This window comes from Oncorhynchus clarkii, chromosome 17, assembly GCF_045791955.1.
Source record: "Oncorhynchus clarkii lewisi isolate Uvic-CL-2024 chromosome 17, UVic_Ocla_1.0, whole genome shotgun sequence".
Lineage (NCBI taxonomy): Eukaryota > Metazoa > Chordata > Actinopteri > Salmoniformes > Salmonidae > Oncorhynchus > Oncorhynchus clarkii.
In genome coordinates, this window is record NC_092163.1 from 61,891,518 (window position 1) to 61,913,585 (window position 22,068).

A 22,068-nucleotide genomic window follows, 5' to 3' on the forward strand; every position below is an offset into this window, starting at 1 on the left:
CTAATGATTGCATGTTAGCTAGTAGAATGGAAGGCAGTGGGGGTTTATGTCAGAAGACAGCCCGACCTCCGTCCTCTTTTTCTCCGTCTTCTCTTCACGCAAATGACAGGGATTTGGGCCTGTTCCCGGGAAAGCAGTATGTCCTTCACGTCGGGCTCGCCGAACTCGTTAAAGGAAACAAAAGTTTCTGCCAGTTCGAGGTGAGTAAACGCTGTTCTGATGTCCAGAAGTTATTTTCAGTCATAAGAGACGGTAGCAGCAACATTATGTACAGAATAAGTAAAGAAATAAGTTACAAACAAAGCAAAAAAAACTAACAAAAAACACTGTTGGTTAGGAGCACGTAAAACGTCAGCCATTTTTTCCGGTGCCAGCTGAGCTGAGCTGAATAGTCACATACATTTCGTTGCCTCTGACAGAATCCGTTGTTCATCAGAAGATTACCACTCTCACTGAACATGAATACGGCCCCATTTCAAGGATTTGGCTGGAGGGTAATACAAATTGGACTTGACAATAGATGACTGAAAAGCCAAAGTAGCTGTGTTTCCTGGGTTGATTTTCCCCCCTCAGGTTGTGATTGTGTAAACTGCCGGGGAGTGTGATGATGGACCGGAGGAGCCACACAGTTTGCCAATGCAAGTGGACTCTCGGGATCCACTGAGCTTAGAAAATAAACAATAGGATACTTAAAATACACCTCACCTCTCTCTCTCTCTCTCTCTCTCTCTCGCCCACTTTATCATTCTCCAATGGTCCCTCTCACTAACTCCAATTTCTCCCCCCCTCCATGTCACCCATATCTCCGACTCTTTCACACTCCCTCCATTCTGTCTGTCCTCATTTTAGTATCAATCTCTCTCGCTCCCTCCTGCTTTCTCTCTCTATCACTTCTTCTCTCATTAGCATGTTAATCTGTAGTTAGTCCTGTCCTCAGGGCCACCAACCTCATAAGCTACCCAGAGATGAAAGGGACCAATCGCCATGGGCCATTTATCCACCAATCAAACATTCAGGCCAGATACCCGCAGACAGAGAGACACACCCCCTCCCAGGGACACCTTATTAGTACCTGTATAACAGAATATTACATATGGAATATGACAAAGACAAAAACCCGTTCTTCTATAGTATGACAAGGCTTTAGTCCCAGTGTACATGTAGTCCCAGTGTACATCCTTCAGTAAAAGAGAGGTGACTCTCAATAACCCACCTGAATGTATAAAGGTTATTGAATGGGGCCAATGCTGCTGCCGTTCCACTCTCATCCTGTACAGGCTTGTGTTCAGGTGATGGCTTTTGGCTTAAAGGAGGGCAGAGTTCCTCTATTTCCTGCAGGGTTGTCTCTTCTCCACAGCAGTGGTAATTGTATACATGGTGTGCTGTGCAATTTCTCAGTGAAATAATGGTGACCTGAGATGGGCTGTCTCATCTCTTCCTTTCCAAAGGCTGACTGGAGCTGCAGTGTCAGGCTCTGGCCACTAGGGAGCAGCGCCGCGCAAATTGTCCTCAAATATTGATTCTGTTGCAGAGCCGTGCAGGACGGATTCAGGTGCATGGCTCATCTACAGTCCATAGCCCACTAAACCTACCTCCAGAAAGCAGGGGAGAGGAGGAGAGTCAGAGAGAGAGGAGGAGGGGAGGGAGGCGGGAAAGCGAGCCATCGTCTAGCTTACTTTTGCACAGTAGACATACAATATGCTTGTGTGTGTGTGTGTGTGTGTGTGTGTGTGTGTGTGTGTGTGTGTGTGTGTGTGTGTGTGTGTGTGTGTGTGTGTGTGTGTGTGTGTGTGTGTGTGTGTGTGTGTGTGTGTGTGCGTGTGTTGACTTTAAATGGACCATTGGAGTTGAGAGAGAGGGCAGAGAAAGTGTGGCATTGCGACAATAAGGGCCCTTCACATTAGAGCCTAAAAATACATGTCAGTGGTCCTGAGAGAGGGCTAGTGCTATCCAGGCCTGGGTAATGAGAGAGTGGAGCTGCCACTAGCCATGCTGTCCCCAGCTCCCTTTGGCCTAGGGCTTAGCATTGGAAATGCACTATCGCAGATAGATTTATCATATCTCTCAAAGCAGCCAGTCTGAAGGGCCTCTCCTCTCACCCTGAGAAGAGCAGCCATCACAGGTAGAGAGTGAGAGTGAGAGAGAGAGAGAGAGAGAGAGAGAGAGAGAGAGAGAGAGAGATAGGTCCAGGGCACCAAAGGTTGAGAGGGCTGTTTATGCACCATTATGCTAAACACACAGTAATGATAGAGGCCTGTGGGGGGAAAACATGTTGGATGAAAATGCAAGCAAACAGCGGGCTGTAAAAATAAACATTACCATAGATATTGTTCAAAATGTGGATGGAGAGAAGGGTTAGTTATTAAAAACATGTTGTTTACTTGTCAAACTGAAACACGACACAGGCAGAAGCATGTTTTAACGGTTTATAGGTGCTCTATTTTACAGTTTACATAAGAGATGTCAAGGGTATCACTGACTTTCAGTTTTCAAATGTTTCTGGACAGAACTAGAGACATGGAAGCACATGTTTCTAGTCCACAGTTAGTGACAAGCACTATAAAAGGCTCTTTAGGGTTAGTTAAATCAAATGACACATTTAATTTATTTTATGAATAACTAGAAAGTAACATTCTGATCTAGAGAGTCTGTGACCAAATGATGTCTAGATTACTAGCTTCTTCTTAATGAATTAAAGTGTAGGTTGCTGTCAATAATAGATCACAATAAAGGGAGCAGAATGTTTGATTTGGACTGCTGGGGGGGGGGGGGGGGGGGCAAGGACACCCCAGCTCCGCTGAAAACATTGACAATCGCATGCCGTTTTCAAGAGATTGTTAAGTAAATGTTAACTATTTGGTTGTAATATCATCACCTCTTGAAGAACATAGTGAGAACTACAAATGTCTGATTATTCCATGCAAAACAGTTGCGCACATTTAGCTCTAGATCAACAAAATGATACAGCAATAACTGCATGCTTTTCACTGATCATGTCCTTTCAGATAGCCAACGTGAGGGTAGCCCCACGATGTCTCTCAATATTGGCCAACATTAATTGGATATTTGAGTGATATAAAAGTGAACTTTACCTGACAAGTCTGAGTGGTTTAGGTTCATTTCCCCCATTTGATTTGCTGGCCATCTATAGTGGTGATGGCAGTAACGTAAGTCCGACCGACAATTTTACCAGGACGATGTCAAGCTCTTTCCAAAAGCCTAATCTCTGACTAAGCAAGCTAAAGTGGTATATTGTTTGCTTAGCTAGCTATTTCTTTTCCAAATGGATAGGCTACTCTGATGTTAGATCTAAATGTGGAATCATGGGAAATGTGTAGTTGTGACTATGCTCTTCAGGAGGTGATGATATTTAAACCAAAAAGTTCTAACATTTATTTAACAATCACTTGAAAACAGCACATCGCCAAATCGAACGCTCTGCATCGTATTGTGACGTTTTATTGATTAACGACCTATAGAATGAAATATGTTCAAAGTTAACTATCCCTTCAATCTGAGCCACGGATTAACAAGTATTATAATAAGCAAATCTACCAGGGAGAAGGGCAGTGGCATTTCTACTTCAACATCAGAGGCAGAACTCTTACAAAATATCTTCCTCTCTTTAATTTCATGTGACATCTACAGAAAAAAACGAGAAATAACTACAGAAACAAAACATTCCGAAAACGGTTTTCAACTAGTGCAAATATCTTACATGAATTTTTTATATGTTATGATCCTACTTAGCAACCCTAATTAGAACTGCAAAATTACTCTCAGAGAACATCTCCATCGTAGTGACTTGACCCACAAGAGTAATTTGACAATAATGTGCAATTCACAAGTGATGAGCTCCACCCCCCTCCCAGCTCATGAATAGAAAGTAATCCTGATAGAGCAGCAACATTCCACTCTCTAGTCGGAGTCATTCAGGATCCAGTCCAACAACCCTAGAATCACACTCTAACACAGTCTTTCTGCAGCTCTGGCGGCAACACATGTCCACAAATACTTAGTCAAAACAGCCATCCATTACAACTCCTCAGACACTGGTCAAAACCACCTCTCATTGGATCTCTCCATCTCTATTAACAGGCAAAAGTATTCCGACATGGTCTTCACGAAAGTCTTCAGACATAGTCTTTACTGACCATAAAGTATGCCCCCTGGGTATCCATATAGTATGCCCCCTGGGTATCCATAAAGTATGCCCCCTGGGTATCCATAAAGTATGCCCCCTGGGTATCCATAAAGTATGCCCCCTGGGTATCCATAAAGTATGCCCCCTGGGTATCCATAAAGTATGCCCCCTGGGTATCCATAAAGTATGCTCCCTGGGTATCCATAAACTCAGTAGTCCATAGTTGTTTTGAGCTGTACGTGTGACACTTTACCCCAGTGTCTCTGTCAATCAGAGTGTGTTCTTAATGGTTCTGTAGTTTTTATCACACCTTGGTATGATGGGATGACTAACAGTCTTCCCTTCATCGTCAGTCTAAGTGTCTCAGTTATGATTGCCATCCTTTCTTTACATATGGAGTTAACAGTTGAGAGACTTGGTGATGTCACTGCTCAGCGATTCTCTTGCTATCGTGTGACCTAGAAAAAAGAAAGCAAAGCACAGTAGATAAGAGAGTTGAACCAATGACACAGAAACAATTATCTTTGAGTGACAGAGCTTACACCTCTACAATATAAAACCTCTGACAGCCCCTCCCACCGCTCACATGATGTTAGAGGGAACTGACGTCTATGAACCAGTGTATATCCACTGTTAGTGATATCCTTCATTCTACAGGACCATCAGAGCTAGACGCCCTCAGGCATCTACACCCCTGCAATGTGGGAGTGAGAGAGACAGACAGACAAGAAAGAGAGTCTGCGTCACACAGAGGAACGCAGAGATAGATAGAGAGAGGGAAAGAAGGTCACAGATAGATGGAGGGAGAGAAAGAGGGAGACAGTCGCTGGAAGGAAGAGCTGTTGCCGTGGCGTCGGCATCGTTGCAGGAATCTCCTGTGACATCTGCCACCAAGTCTCTTAGTAATTGTGCTCCTCTTCCACATTGAGCAAATGCAGAATGAATTTCCACTGATGCAGCACGGTTCTTCCTCACCCTCCCTCCCCTCTTCTTAATAGCTGATTGGTTAGACAGTCAGAGAGAGAGAGAGAAAGCGATAGAGGATGGTGATGACTTTACCTATCAGTTTTTCAGTGGTTCAAAGGCCCAGGGTCATTAATTCTAACGGTAGTCTCTTAGCGGCCATTCATCCCTCCGTCTTTCCCCTCACCAATATAATTAGGACTCTTAAATTGAAAGCCTCCATGGAACCCGTAGCCATAATGCATTCTAATGAATGTGACAGATGTTCCGCTGTTATTCCGTCTCTCTGAGCAATTACTCTTATGGTGCCTGTGTTCTCCCCACAACTGTTTTTCTTTTTATATTTCACCTGCTCCATCCCACAACACACACACCCACACCACGTCCGTCAGTCAGTCCCGCAAATTAACTTTAACACATTAACAGATTAGAAAGGCTGTGAAGGATCTTCATTCAAATCAATGTATCTCATATGAATAGCAATGATTACCATACTGCTTGTCAGGTTTAGCGTTGCAGTGTGAACATAGAGTATGTGCAGCTTTGTTTTCTCTCTGACATTCATTTTCCATCCCTCTAGTCACATCTTTACAGAAGATTAACAAAAAATGCGCACTTGATGCTCCACAGACGATAGGTACATTTTTTCCATTGTCTTCCTGTTTATGAAACATAAAGTGGGTCTTTTTGTGGTTATTTCTGATCAAACCATTCTGTGTTTAGAGGATTAGCCTAATACACTACCGTACCTACACTTCTGCCCCAACTTTACCATCTTTAAAAAAAAAAATTACAACCAGTGTAAGCTTCCTCACCTTGATAGGTTCTTTACAAAACATTCATTAAGACAAAATGCTGTATGGGGAAAAAGGGTGTCAATTGACTGGACATCAAACTTTACCCAAGCTGGAGAATGTGAGAACTGTCAGACATTTCCTAAGTACTTTGTGGACTTCATGGGTTCCTCAAGGGACACGTTCTGCTGTAAATACTGGTAGGATGTTTTCTTTTGTTGTTGTTTTCAGACTGCATATTGATGAGCCGCCCCCACGGAAATCTAATTAGCATAATAACAACATCCCCTTCAAATCCCTTTAAGCTAGAGATATCTGTTTTTAGCATGGGCTGCTTCCCAATATATCGTATCCACTGGTCACCCTTCCAGTGCGGTAAAAGGTGGTAGAGCTAAAGCAGTGTTTGTCAGACCATGAGACATCCCGAAAGTCTTCTCACAAAAAATGTCTGTAGCATCCTAACGGTTTGGCCTGCAAAGTATGATAACCCCTATTGGAAAGATAAGACTCTCACAAACATCATGGACTTCTCTCCCACAAGACATAAGACTCTCACAAACATCATGGACTTCTCACCCACAAGAGATAAGACTCTCACAAACATCGTGGACTTCTCTCCCACAAGAGATACGACTCTCACAAACATCATGGACTTCTCTCCCACAAGAGATAAGACTCTCACAAAAATCATGGACTTAACTCCCACAAGCGTCACGGGACTTGTCTGAAGTTGGTACAGCCGATCTGTCACGTTCTGTCTGTAGCATCCGAAACATGGAATGGTGGGTCTCTCACAAGTAATTTTGCTCTAGGACGGCCACTAGCCTCACAAGACTAGTCTGAAGGTAGCTGGGTATCGGTTAAAACATGTTATGGAAGTATATATGGAGATAGTTTAGTGCCTATAATACGGGGTTAAATACATGTAAAATATATATATATATACCATCTATTACCATCTTAAAACAATTCCATATGTTAGCTTAGTAGAACTCGCCCCACAGCTTAGAATCTGAAGGAATAATGAAGGAATGTTATTTTGTCATTATCAAAGACTGTAAATGAATTAGTGCCTAAATAATACTCATACAGTAGAAACTGAAGCTCAAGTATTCTTCAGTTACACCTTCAGTAAGGACAAAATTGTGACAAGCCAAGGACCGACAAGGTCTCTTATTCGCCCCGTCATCCATACTCTCTCTCTCTCACACACACACACACACACACACACACACACACACACACACACACACACACACACACACACACACACACACACACACACACACAGTGGAAAAGGACCCAGTCTTCTCACCTTGGTGGTTTTGACTTTATTCCCAGTACTGCAGGACCAGCCTGTGAGGTCAGGGAGCACCTTACACTCCTCTCCCTCCATGCAGGGGTTCATCTGACACCACCACTTCTGAATCACGATGGAGGCTGGAGGACGGGACAAGAGAGAGAGAGAGCACTGAGAGACCTGATACTGAGAGGATGGAAAGTACAGGGCAGAGCAGTGTGCAGTGTGCAGGAGAGAATAGATTCTATAGAGAGGAGAGTAATCTGGAAGTAGGAGTAGATTGGCTCAGCCACAGTCAGTATGTTTTTATACGGCACAAAAGCAGACGTCTAACTGTTAGAACCACAAAAGCTTTTGCCAGCATTCTATCCTAAAAGTCTATTAAGTGAACATTTTGAAATTAAAACATTTCATCGTCATACCTGCATTTTTTTGCCCTCTGTGTTTGGAAAGAATCTGTGCATAAAAGCTGGTTTTGAATCAGGATTAAAAAGTATTGTTTTCCTTCAAGGCTTTTGCATGTCACATAATCAATATCACCTGGTGCTGAAGAGCTGTTAAAAAGCCAGAAGCACTTTCACAATACTGGCTGCCAGACAATGGGAAGTTGTGTGTGCCAATAACAACCTTGAAATATTTAAATCTAACATGAAAGGTGTCTGTTCAAGACTCTCAGGTTTATTAACATGATCTCTTTGATTGGTATGATGTCAGATCAGACAAAAGTAATATGACTGCACAGCGCGCTCACCCACACACACCCACACCCACACACACCCACACCCACACCCACACCCACACCCACACCCACACCCACACACCCACACCCACACACCCACACACACACACACACTGCAAATAGACAAAAATATTTGTCTTTACAGTACAAAGAGTATGTGTATGAAGTATCTGAGGATCTGTCTCCATCCATTCTTCATTTTATACTGGTATTGGAGGATGGGAGAGTCATGGTGTGAACTCTCCAGCACGTATCCAACTTTGATAAACCAATCAATTAAAAGAGGCAAATGATAGTGGTTTAGAGGGAGTCTGCCATAGAGTCCTGTTATAAGGCCTATTGTTCCTCACAAAGGGAGGAGGGGGTGAAATTTGCAGCAAAATGGGCTTTAAATGGAATTATGCAAAAGAACACGAGCAAATCCTCTCAAGTGTCATGTAAGAACCCCCAACTGAGAGAGAGAGAGAGAGAGAGATGACGGGAGGAGTTCACCAAGACTGTGTCTTACCAAAGAGAGAGAGAGGGGAAGAGAGAGAGAGAGAAAAATATTGAAATTGTGAAATTGAGGGTGAAATTGAGGAAGAGATAGATGCAGAGGAGAAGAAAGAGAAACAGAGAGAGAGAGAGCGTAAACGAGGGAGAGAGAGAGGAAGAAACCATTCAAGAAGACAAAGACTCCCCTCAATAAATGGCGCTAAGCCTGGCAGAGCACTCCAGAGAACATGCTGTTATGATGCATGAGCTCCGTGACAGTAAGTGGTTCTAAAAACCAATGACTGCGTAATGGTCGTTAATGTTTCCATTATGGTGTCTGCCGTGGTGCTTTACGCGACCACCATGTTATTTAGAGTTAATGAGTATGGCCTGGAGAAGAGCCATTACAGTTGGAGTTCTTCACCTCAGGTTCTAGAGGGTGGGCGGAGAGGCTATGACATCGCAGACCTGCCTGTTATTCTGCAGAATGGACAGGAGTGGCTAATAGCTCATGTCAATGGAGGGTCGGAGGCTATTGGATAGATGGCAACAACAAGGCATCAGAGAGGAGCAGTGATGAACCATGATAATGAAGAGAGGTACTGAGAGGTGCTGACATGGACTAGTTATTCATAGCATACCTGTTCATCATAGGCTACCACTCAGCTACATAAACACATGCACTGCACTTACACATCCCTGATTCATTTAATGATGTACAAACACACAAAGCAATCAAGTGTGGGGTCTATGTCTGGAAATATGAACCAAACTTTTCCTAATCTCTTCTCCCAGAGATCCATCTCTCTTCATCAGCAGTCTGTGATGAGTCAGTCTAATGACAGAATTACCACCATTATCTGACAGAGAGCAGAGCAGCGTGTCGCTAGCTACCCTCCAGAAGCCATACTCCACATAACATTAAACATCTGACTACTGGAGCTTCACTCAGAAATGAGTCTAAACTTCTCTAGGAAATGTCTCAGTAACTCTGTTGAAAGCAGATGTCAATGGCACCTTCTATGAATGCCGTGACAGTGAGTGACTTTGCGTTGTCTTCCCAAATCCCTGGGTTTGTGGCTTGTCTCAGGGTGTGTCTATCTAAATAAGGTCTGTGAGGGAGCCATACCTGAAGTCTGCCTGGAGGATTACACAGAGATGATGTCAATCCACCGCAGCACTGACAAATGTCACAGGTCACAGCAGATTCATTCAGCCTGTGAATACACTGCCTGTCAAAACCTCAGGTTAAGTGTGTGTCTCTGTGTGTGCAGAAACAGATTCAGACTCACAATGCCATACACACACACGCGCGCACACCTGAGCGTAATCACATAGATGAACAGCGGGGTCGCATTAGTTAAGAGAAAACCAGCATTGAGGAGAGAGCTCAATAACACAGCACCTCACACAGAGTCCCCCATCGAAGCCAAGCTTGGCGATGACAATCTAAATCCATTCACGCTGCTCTATTAGATTATGCATGCCTCTCCTCCCCCACCCTGCACTGCCGAGCCTGAAATGGCCTGATTTAGATCCAGATTGACTTGGCTGGTAATGCTGACTTTGATACAGGATAATGTTGTATAATAATGCAGTGTAATCCAGTGCAGGCACCGAGCGCCCAACTCTCCACATGGACATCCCTACGGAGCATCCTGATAAATAGAGGTGATCTCCTCGACCTTTGCTTATTGGCCATTATGCGTTTCACCCCAGAGACTGAATTTAAGAGCCGTGAGCCGCCTGCAGCAGGGATGAAGTCATCAGGGGACTCTCCACCCTCTGCTTCTACCTCCAACCCAGATGCTATTAACCACCACACAGCTAACAACAGTACTTCTCACCCTCTGCTTCTACCTCCAACCCAGCCATTATTAACCACCACACAGCTAACAACAGTACTTCTCACCCTCTGCTTCTACCTCCAACCCAGCCGTTACTAACCACCACACAGCTAACAACAGTACTTCTCACCCTCTGCTTCTACCTCCAACCCAGCCGTTATTAACCACCACACAGCTAACAACAGTACTTCTCACCCTCTGCTTCTACCTCCAATCCAGCCATTATTAACCACCACACAGCTAACAACAGTACTTCTCACCCTCTGCTTCTACCTCCAACCCAGCCGTTACTAACCACCACACAGCTAACAACAGTACTTCTCACCCTCTGCTTCTACCTCCAACCCAGCCGTTATTAACCACCACACAGCTAACAACAGTACTTCTCACCCTCTGCTTCTACCTCCAACCCAGCCGTTACTAACCACCACACAGCTAACAACAGTACTTCTCACCCTCTGCTTCTACCTCCAACCCAGCCGTTACTAACCACCACACAGCTAACAACAGTACTTCTCACCCTCTGCTTCTACCTCCAACCCAGCCGTTACTAACCACCACACAGCTAACAACAGTACTTCTCACCCTCTGCTTCTACCTCCAACCCAGCCGTTACTAACCACCACACAGCTAACAACAGTACTTCTCACCCTCTGCTTCTACCTCCAACCCAGCCGTTACTAACCACCACACAGCTAACAACAGTCATTCTCACCCTCTGCTTCTACCTCCAACCCAGCCATTATTAACCACCACACAGCTAACAACAGTACTTCTCACCCTCTGCTTCTACCTCCAACCCAGCCGTTATTAACCACCACACAGCTAACAGTACTTCTCACCCTCTGCTTCTACCTCCAACCCAGCCGTTATTAACCACCACACAGCTAACAACAGTACTTCTCACCCTCTGCTTCTACCTCCAACCCAGCCGTTATTAACCACCACACAGCTAACAACAGTACTTCTCACCCTCTGCTTCTACCTCCAACCCAGCCGTTATTAACCACCACACAGCTAACAACAGTACTTCTCACCCTCTGCTTCTACCTCCAACCCAGCCATTATTAACCACCACACAGCTAACAACAGTACTTCTCACCCTCTGCTTCTACCTCCAACCCAGCCATTATTAACCACCACACAGCTAACAACAGTACTTCTCACCCTCTGCTTCTACCTCCAACCCAGCCGTTATTAACCACCACACAGCTAACAACAGTACTTCTCACCCTCTGCTTCTACCTCCAACCCAGCCGTTATTAACCACCACACAGCTAACAACAGTACTTCTCACCCTCTGCTTCTACCTCCAACCCAGCCGTTATTAACCACCACACAGCTAACAACAGTACTTCTCACCCTCTGCTTCTACCTCCAACCCAGCCGTTATTAACCACCACTCAGCTAACAACAGTACTTCTCACCCTCTGCTTCTACCTCCAACCCAGCCGTTATTAACCACCACTCAGCTAACAACAGTACTTCTCACCCTCTGCTTCTACCTCCAACCCAGCCATTATTAACCACCACACAGCTAACAACAGTACTTCTCACCCTCTGCTTCTACCTCCAACCCAGCCGTTATTAACCACCACACAGCTAACAACAGTACTTCTCACCCTCTGCTTCTACCTCCAACCCAGCCGTTATTAACCACCACACAGCTAACAACAGTACTTCTCACCCTCTGCTTCTACCTCCAACCCAGCCATTATTAACCACCACACAGCTAACAACAGTACTTCTCACCCTCTGCTTCTACCTCCAACCCAGCCATTATTAACCACCACACAGCTAACAACAGTACTTCTCACCCTCTGCTTCTACCTCCAACCCAGCCGTTACTAACCACCACACAGCTAACAACAGTACTTCTCACCCTCTGCTTCTACCTCCAACCCAGCCGTTATTAACCACCACACAGCTAACAACAGTACTTCTCACCCTCTGCTTCTACCTCCAACCCAGCCATTATTAACCACCACACAGCTAACAACAGTACTTCTCACCCTCTGCTTCTACCTCCAACCCAGCCGTTATTAACCACCACACAGCTAACAACAGTACTTCTCACCCTCTGCTTCTACCTCCAACCCAGCCGTTATTAACCACCACACAGCTAACAACAGTACTTCCCATGTAAAGCCCAGAGGGAATGCACTTCAACAAAATAACAAAAAAAGAGGGAAAAAGCAGTGATATTCTGATATACAGTAATCCAGGAAAATGTTAGCAGGTGCTCTTTAATAATCTAGCATATTGATAATAGGTGGGACTTAACGACCAGTAATGGACCAGACCATTCAGCACGCCTCTTTCATTGACCATCAGTAATGGACTGACTATTTTCAGAATGTCTTTCCAATGTAGAGCTGTTGGAAACTGCAGTCCCTCATCTTAACCTTAGAACACTCATCACCAGTACACCATAGAAGGTGAGGGGAAGGCCATCTGGCTGGTGATAGAGTATGGACGTCAGTCTGCTGAGGATACTTTACGCTTCTGAGCCGTTAGGTCAGGACTTCTACTGTTACTGTGAGTGATGTGCAACTCACACAGTGGAGAAAGTATCTACAGTGATAGTTTGTTATATAAGACATGTTGTACTTGTTGTAGGGGGGAGAGATTGAGAGAGAAAAGAAAGAGACTTGTATTGTAACAGTATATGTTAACTGAGGGTTAAACACAGCAGCACCTAAAGATTGGAAAGCGGCTTCGGTCATCCCCCTCTTCAAAGGGGGAGACACTCTAGACCCAAACTGTTACAGACCTACAGTATATCCATCCTGCCCTGCCTAAAGTCTTCGAAAGCCAAGTGAACAAACAGATCACCGACCATCTCGAATCCCACCGTACCTTCTCCGCTATGCAATCCGGTTTCCGAGCTGGTCACAAGTGTACCTCAGCCGCGCTCTCGTTGGCTAGTCCTGGCTACATATTCGCTGCCAAACCCACTGGCTCCAGGTCATCTATAAGTCTTTGCTAGGCAAAGCTCTGCCTTATCTCAGCACACTGGTCACCATAGCAACACCCACCCGTAGCACGCGCTCCAGCAGGTATATTTCACTGGTCACCCCCAAAGTAAACACCCCATTTGGCCGCCTTTCCTTCCAGTTCTCTGCCTCCAATGACTGGAACGCATTGCAAAAATCACTGAAGTTGGAGACTTATCTCCCTCACTAACTTCAAGCATCGGCTGTCAGAGCAGCTTACTGATCGCTGCAGCTGTACACAGCCCATCTGTAAATAGCCCATCCAACCAACTACCTACCTCATCCACATATTTGTTTTTGTTTTTCTGCTCTTTTGCACACCAGTATTTCTACTTGCACATCCTCATCTGCTCATCTATCACTCCAGTGTTAATTGCTAAATTGTAATTACTTCGCTACTATGGCCTATTTATTGCCTTACCTCCTCACACCATTTGCACACACTGTATGTAGACTTTTTGTTCTATTGTGTTATTGACCGTACGTTTGTTTATTCCATGTGTAACTCTGTGTTGTTGTTTGTGTCTCTGTTACGACTTCTAGGAGTTGTGGGTGTGGAGTCAGGCGCAGAGAGACTTCTAGGAGTTGTGGGTGTGGAGTCAGGCGCAGAGAGACTTCTAGGAGTAGTGGGTGTGGAGTCAGGCGCAGAGAGCAGAGGGTTAAGGACAACCGTATTTATTCCGGTGACAGAAAGGTCACGCCAAAACACCAGGCGCATACAATGACCGGCCCAAAAACAGGACACAAACAGTCCGGAGAAAATACTAAAATAACACATCCACAAAACGAACAGAGAAACAAGTCCGCACAAAATCAGGCGGGCATAACAGGCTTAAATAGCCCTAACCAAACCCCAATCAAAAAACAGGTGCAACCAATAAGACAAAACCAACAGAAAAGGAAAAGGGGATCGGTGGCAGCTAGTAGACCGGCGACGGCGACCACCGAGCGCCGCCCGAACAGGAAGAGGAGCCACCTTCGGTGGAAGTCGTGACAGTTGCTCTGCTTTGCTTTATCTTAGCCAGGTCGCAGTTGTAAATGAGAACTTGTTCTCAACCGACCTACCTGGTTAAATAAAGGTGAAATAAATACAACATTTAAAAAAACATTGGAGTCCTCAGTCCAGTCAGCTCCCTCATAGAGAGCTGCCCCAGAGGGACTACACCATAACATCATGGAGGATAGTGGAAAGAGCCTCTCTCTTTCTCCATTACCTGAGAGGCCACCGTCCACAGTGGACTAGCTCCCGTTGACATTGTTGATGTTAGGAGGGAAAAGAGCTTTTCTGTGTACTGTATGTATGTTTATTCATTTAGGCTCTTAATAACCAATACCTAACATACATCAAATCATAGTTATATTATTTCTCTTCATCATTATTTTCTATCAGGTTAAAAGACTAAAGATGCATGACAGATCTCTGGCTTCTCCCTAGCTTTGGGTACCAGCAGTCTACTACAAGACATATGACTGGTAAAGAGTGTCCTCTATTGGTCAGCTATAGGAAAAGCATCTCATATGTTTGATGTGTGTGAAATGGAATAGAGAAAAAAGCATTCATATGATAACATTCATACCATGATCACTATGCAATAGTTTATGTAGGTATTGTTGTTGAACATTGACAGTGCTACGGTAGTTTGTCGTAAAATGACATAATTTACAAGCAACAACTTTACTTAATAACTGTAAGATGCCCTTGATTTGTAAATCTCCCATCAGTCCAATGCTTGTGTTCTTCATACACAGTACAATGACAAAGTCCCCCTACAAGTTTAGCAGCTTTTTGACTGGAGGTTCAGTCTTCACTGGAGCTGACCTGACCTGGCCAGCCTAGAACAACCTCTTTCCAAGGAAAGAGACACATGGAAGAAGCTAAACAGAGACATTAATGCTAGAGTCTGAGGTTACTTTACCAGTCGCTGCGGGGCTGTCTGTCTACACATTTCTGTTCTGTTTGATTCATCCTCTCCGCTCACGTACGTGAAACCTATCTATTTTCCACTGGAGGGGGGTTAATGCATCTGGATTGGTTGTGAGACAGAGTTAGAGCCGAGTGTGTGTGTGTGTGTGTGTGTGTGTGTGTGTGTGTTTGTGCATGCGTGCGTGCGTGCGTGTATGAGGGGTGATAAAGGCCATAAATGAACTGAAGGGAACGACTGAAAGCCTTACTAACACCATGATGAAGTTGTGAATAAAAATATATACTGTACGTTTGCGTGTGAAAGCGTGTACGTGTTTGATTTTAATATTTTGTTATTATTCTTTTTATTCTTTTTATTCTCCAATACATTGAGCCACAGCCTAGAACTGGATGCATGTGTGTAGCAGGCTAACCTGTATTATCCAGACAAACTGCAGGCCCAGAGCTTGGCTGTTTGTGCGTCTCAGCAGCAGGAGTGACAATATCAGGACCATGGCCGAACTCTCGGCCAAATTGATCATTGATAATGACCGAAATTAATGAATTTACTTTAGGAGAATGTCTTAATGGACATTGAGAGCTCTCTTCCTCTCTCCTCTCTCTCTTCTCTTCCCCTCTCTGTCTTCCACTCTCTCTCTTCTCCTCTCCTCTCTCTTCCCCTCTCCTCTCTCTCCCCCTCTCCTCTCTCTCCCCCTCTCCTCTCTCTCTTCCCCTCTCCTCTCTCTCTTCCCCTCTCCTCTCTCTCTTCCCCTCTCTCTCTTCCCCTCTCCTCTCTCTATTCCCCTCTCCTCTCTCGCTTCCCCTCTCCTCTCTCTCTCTTCCCCTCTCCTCTCTCTCTTCCCCTCTCTCTCTTCCCCTCTCCTCTCTCTCCCCCTCTCCTCTCTCTCTTCCCCTCTCCTCTCTCTCTCCCCCTCTCTCTCTTCCCCTCTCCTCTCTCTATTCCCCTCTCCTCTCTCTCTTCCCCTCTCCTCTCTCTCTTCCCCTCTACTCTCTCTCTTCCCCTCTCCTCTCTCTCTTCGCCTCTCTCTCTTCCCCTCTCCTCTCTCTTCCCCTCTCCTCTCTCTCCCCCTCTCCTCTCTCTCTCCCCCTCTCCTCTCTCTATTCCCCTCTCCTCTCCCTCTTCCCCTCTCTCTCTTCCCCTCTCCTCTCTCTCATCCCCTCTCTCTTCCCCTCTCCTCTCTCTATTCCCCTCTCCTCTCTCTCTTCCCCTCTCCTCTCTCTCTTCCCCTCTACTCTCTCTCTTCCCCTCTCCTCTCTCTCTTCCCCTCTCTCTCTTCCCCTCTCCTCTCTCTTCCCCTCTCCTCTCTCTCTCCCCCTCTCCTCTCTCTATTCCCCTCTCCTCTCCCTCTTCCCCTCTCTCTCTTCTCCTCTCCTCTCTCTCATCCCCTCTCTCTCTTCCCCTCTCCTCTCTCTATTCCCCTCTCTTCTCTCTATTCCTAATAGCTCGTATACCAAATGAGTAGCATATCGCTCAATGTGATGTTAAGCAGGCATTCAAGGCATTAGGTGGCCACAGAATGTATCATAGTTTACAATACCTTCTTGATAGCTTAGTTAAGAAGAAGTTTGGATTGGATAAGCCAATACGGCAATAACAGAGGCAGACAAACACCTTTTTTTTTACTAAACACATGGATATCATGAATAAAGACGGAATCAGACAAAAAAAAATGGCATCCCTTTTGCATGTAGATTTCATAACCTTGCCGATATCATGGACAGTAATGGTTTGAGAACATTCCAAGATTTGAAATAAACATACATATTACCAGGCCACTCTTTCTTTCTATATTTAGTTAGGTCAGCTATGCTGGCCTATGGAGTCCCTTGGGAAACCTAACTACCAAACCATCCAATGATGGGATTTATGGGCTACTTAAATGGCTGATCTCTATAATATACAAACAACTTTTGGAAAGCTAATATTCTGAGCTAGCCATTAAAGTATGGTCCACAGATCTACGTGAATCTGAACATCCCTTTTACTGGAACAGAATAAGGAAAAATATGACCTTGGCATCCCGCAATACAAACCATCAATTTATACATTTTAAGTTTGTTCACAGAAGTTTTACAAGGAAATTAGCCCCCCAAAAAATTGGAGACCTCCACAAGTCTGGTTCATCATTGGGAGCAAGTTCCAATCTCCTGAAGGTACCACGTTCATCTGTACAAATACTAGTACGCAAGTATAAACACCATGGGACCACGCAGCCGTCATACCGCTCAGGAAGGAGACGCATTCTGTACCCTAGAGATGAATGTACTTTGGTGCAAAAAGTGCGAATAAATTCCAGAACAACAGCAAAGGATCTTGTGAAGATGCTGGAGGAAACAGGTACAAAAGTATCTATATCCAAAGTACAAAAACAAATCCCATATTGATATAACCTGAAAGGCCTCTCAGCAAGGAAGAAGCCACTGCTCCAAAAAAGCCATAAAAAAGCCAGACTATGGTTTGCAACTGCACATGGGGACAAAGATTGAACTTTTTGGAGAAATGTCCTCTGATCTGATGAAACAAAAATGGAACTGTTTGGCCATAATGACCATTGTTATATTTGGAGGAAAAAGGGGGAGGCTTGCAAGCCGAAGAACACCATTCCAACAGTGAAGCACGGGGGTGGCAGCATCATGTTGTGGTGGTGCTTTGCTGCAGGAGGGACTGGTGCACTTCACAAAATAGATATCATCATGAGGGAGGAAAATTATGTGGATATATTGAAGCAACATCTCAAGACATCAGTCAGGAAGTTAAAGCTCGGTCGCAATTGACCCAAGTGAAACAATTTAAAGGCAATGCTACCAAATACTAATTGAGTGTATGTAATCCATTCAAATAATTTAATTGAAGCTTTATTTTTTTATCACGATTGATCACTTTTATTTAAACAGGTTTGAGTCATTGACATGAACATTTATTAAAATATATTCAATCGTTTTTTTCACAAGAAAACCAAACAATGATGAAGCTAGTCAAGATGCTCTCAATGGTGCAGCTGTAGAATGTTTAGAGGATCTGATGGCCCATGCCAAATCTTTACAACATCCTGTGGGGGAAGAGGCGTTGTTGTGCCTTCTTCACGACTGTGTTGGTGTGTGGAACGCGATAATTATTAGTGATATGGACACAGACCATGGCCTATTTATTGCCTTACCTCTCTTATCCTACCTCATTTGCACATGCTGTATATAGATTTTTCTACTGTATTATTGATTGTATGTTTGTTTATTCCATGTGTAACTGTGTTGTTGTATGTGTCGAACTGCTTTGCTTTATCTTGGCCATGTCGCAGTTGCAAATGAGAACTTGTTCTCAAATAGCCTACCTGGTTAAAGAAAGGTGAAATCAAATAAATAATTAAACATTGACTACGGACAGCGAGATCACAGTAGCCAGCTGGTGCTCTCATGCATGATTCAGTGTTGCTTGCCTCAAAGCAAACATAGAAGCAATTTAGCTGATCTGGTAGGCTCACGTCACTGGGAAGCTCGCAGCTGGAATTCCCTTTGTAATTCGTGATAGTTTGCAAGCCCTGCCACATCCGACGAGCATCAGAACCGGGGCAGTAGGATTCGATCTTAGTCCTGTGTTGATGTTTTGACCGCTTGATGGGTCGTCTGAGGTCGTAGTGGGATTTCTTATAAGCGTCCGGATTAGTGTCCAGCTCCTTCAAAGTGGCAGGTCTAGCTTTAGCTCAGTGCAGATGTTGCCTGTAATCAATGGCTTCTGTTTGGGATATGTAGTACAGTCACTGTGAGGATGACGTTGTCGATGCACTAATTAATGAAGCCGGTGACTGATGTGGTAAACTCCTCAATGTTATCGGATGAACACCGGAACATATTCCAGTCTTTGCTAGTGATAAAGTCCTGTAGCTTAGCATCCGCTTCATCTGACCTTTCCCACTGGTCCTTCCTGTTTGAGTTCTTGCCTGTAAGCAGGAATCAGGAGGATATAGTTACAGTCAGATTTGCCCAATTGAGAGCGAGGGAGAGCTTTGTATGTGTCTCTATGTGTGCAGTAAAGGTGATCCATAGTTTTGTCGCCTCTATTTGCACAGGTGACGTGATGGAAAAAATTAGCTAAAATGGATTTCAGTTTCCCTGCATTAAAATCAATGGCCACTAGGAGCACTGCCTCTTGATGTGCATTTTCTTGTTTCCTTATGGCCCTCCCTATACAACTCGTTGAGTGCGGTCTTAGTGCCAGCATCGGTTTGTGGTGGTAAATAGACAGCTACGAAAAATATAGATGAAAACTCTCTTGGTAAATAGTAGGTAAATCATGAGGTAATTCTAAATCAGGCGTAGCCTGCGTGCAACGTTAAGCTTGACTATGTTGTTTGAGATCAATTGTTTTGTACTGTTTTAACTAACAACGTTTTTAAATATCATGGAAAGAACAAATAGTTTAATGAAAAAAGAGCTGCTGTGTTTATATCTACTATTTAGGACGTACATATGGGTATTTGGACATGGCCACTCAGTGGCTCTGTCTCTGCCCTCAGAGCAACAGACGGTAATGGAAGTTCGATCAAAATGATCCCATGGTTTTCTCTCACTAGCATCGCTAAAACAACTCCATCCCCTTCGTAACTTAATCTCGCTCCGTTTTCTCATCAATCCATCAGTCTCTCTCACATACACATACGACCCTCTTCCACACACGTAAACAAACACACACACACACCTTTTCCCGCAATCTTTTTATAAATAAATATAATATTTATTCTTAGTGCAGCGTCTTATTTGTGTTAACATAATCCAACATTGTTGAGTCTTGTGATATGACAAAGTGCATGAGATTTCTTCTATGAACATCTGGTATAGAGGCTTGAATAGATGTGAAATGGAATGTTTTCACAAATTAAATCATTCCTTTTAAACATCAGGCTGACAGATGTGGTATATTTCCCTCTCCTTTCATAATCCACTAAGGGATATGAGAAGGAAGGCGACAGTGCAGAATAATCCTCCATTACCTGCATTAGCCTGCTGTGGCCCTTTAATGTTACATGATATACTAAAGACAGGATGGGGGACAGGCTACTGTGCACAACAGACCCCCTTTATCGTGAAGTAGAGAGCTAAAGCACTTTGTGAGACTATTCAAGCTTGTGCCAGCTTCCTGTGTCTGGCTGTGAGGTGAATTCATCAAGACCTTCAAACACAGCTGTGGTGTGATCTTCACACACATGCACAATGTATGTTTACCTTCCACACAGGAGGGCCTGGTTCTGGTTGTGCCAGCGACCTGGCCTGGGAAACAGGAGCACTTGACGGTCTGAGAGCGCTCCTCAATCTTGTTCTTATTACAACAGCGGTGGATGGCCACCACCTCACACGTCCCCTGCTTCACCTGGTAGGAGGCTGAGAGAGAGAGAGAGAGAGAGAGAGAGAGAGAGAGAGAGAGAGACGGAGAGAGAGACGGAGAGAGAGACGGAGAGAGACAGAGATAGGGAGAGGGAGAGGGAGAGAGACGGAGATAGAGAGATAGAGAGAGAGAGAGAGAGAGCGAGAGAGAGAGAGAGAGAGAGAGAGAGAGAGAGAGAGAGAGAAAGAGAGAGAGAGAGACAGACAGACAGAGAGGGAGATAGGGAGAGGGAGAGGGAGAGGGAGAGGGAGAGGGAGAGGGAGAGGGAGAGGGAAAGAGGGAGGGAGGGAGGGAGGGAGGGAGAGAGAGAGAGAGAGAGAGAGAGAGAGACCATAAAACATTGTTCAATGTGGTTGCTGGTGCAGTAGTATTTCAATATTTGCACTTAAAAACAGACACTTCTATCAAAATACAATAATGGACAAAACCACCCATTGAGTATTCAGAGTTTTTACAATAGAAAAAAACAGTTTAATTATTTACAGTTCTATAAACACAAGGAATTATTCTAAAGAGGCAGACAGTTTCAATTTCAATATACGAGTAACTGTAGTTATGCCGTCGACACACAGGTCCTTTCTCAGCTCAACAGCATCATTAACATTAAAAGACTGACCTTTCATTGTGTGCAGGGTTATCTTCTAAAGAAAATTCTACTAACGTTATTTAAATTAGGATATAATCAAACCAAAAGTTTTTCTTAGTCATAATACAGTTATTTTTAATAACTTTGTTGCAATGTTCACCAGTATGTGGTGCATTTTCCCAATTCTAATTCCAATTGCTTGTGTTTAAAAATGTACATTCTTAGCAAAAAAGGTGCTATCTAGAACCTACCATGGTTCTTCGGCTGTCCCCATAGGACAACCCTTTGAAGAACCCTTTTTGGTTCCATGTAGGACCCTTTCCACATAGGGTTCTACATGGAACAAAAAAAGTGTTCTCTTTGGAACCAAAGAGGGCTCTCCTGTGGGGAAGCCATAAGAGAGTGTAAGCATATTTTCAATTGACTAAGCACAAACAAATTCACAAAGTAACTTGTTCACTGCAATAAAAATAGATCTTTCAATTTGGATACATGATCAATCTACTGTAAGTATCTGCTTTCAAAATGCAATATAGTAGTCAATATAGTCTACTTTTGATATGATTTTCTTGTCATTTGTTAACAATACAATTAACTATCACCTAATCAAACAACTAAACACGGATAACTACTGAACCATCATGTAGTGCCGAGTCAATGTACAGTGAGGGAAAACAATTCAAATACATTTATAAAATGTTTGACATGCGTTGTTCTGGATTTTTTTGTTGTTATTCTGTCTCTCACTGTTCAAATAAACCTACCATTAAATTTATAGACTGATCATTTCTTTGTCAGTGGGCAAAAATACAAAATCAGCAGGGGTATCAAATACTTTTTTCCCCTCACTGAATATAGTTTGATAACTGCTGAACACTGTAAATTTCTGTATCAATTTTATGTTGAAGGGAAAACCAAATCATA

General features: G+C 44.0%; 1 protein-coding gene across 1 annotated transcript in view; it reads right to left on the reverse strand.

Annotated features, from left to right (window-relative positions):
• Positions 1 to 4,543: 4,543 nt before the first annotated feature.
• The window catches only part of LOC139369472 (chemokine-like protein TAFA-4), a 26,040-nt gene continuing 8,515 nt past the window's right edge, over positions 4,544 to 22,068 (reverse strand). Inside the window, exons 2-4 of the mRNA XM_071108729.1 lie at positions 20,399 to 20,554; positions 7,204 to 7,341; positions 4,544 to 4,602 (exon numbers count right to left, since the gene is read on the reverse strand). Coding sequence (XP_070964830.1) covers positions 4,544 to 4,602; positions 7,204 to 7,341; positions 20,399 to 20,554 — 353 coding nt within the window. The remainder of the gene's footprint in view (positions 4,603 to 7,203; positions 7,342 to 20,398; positions 20,555 to 22,068) is intronic.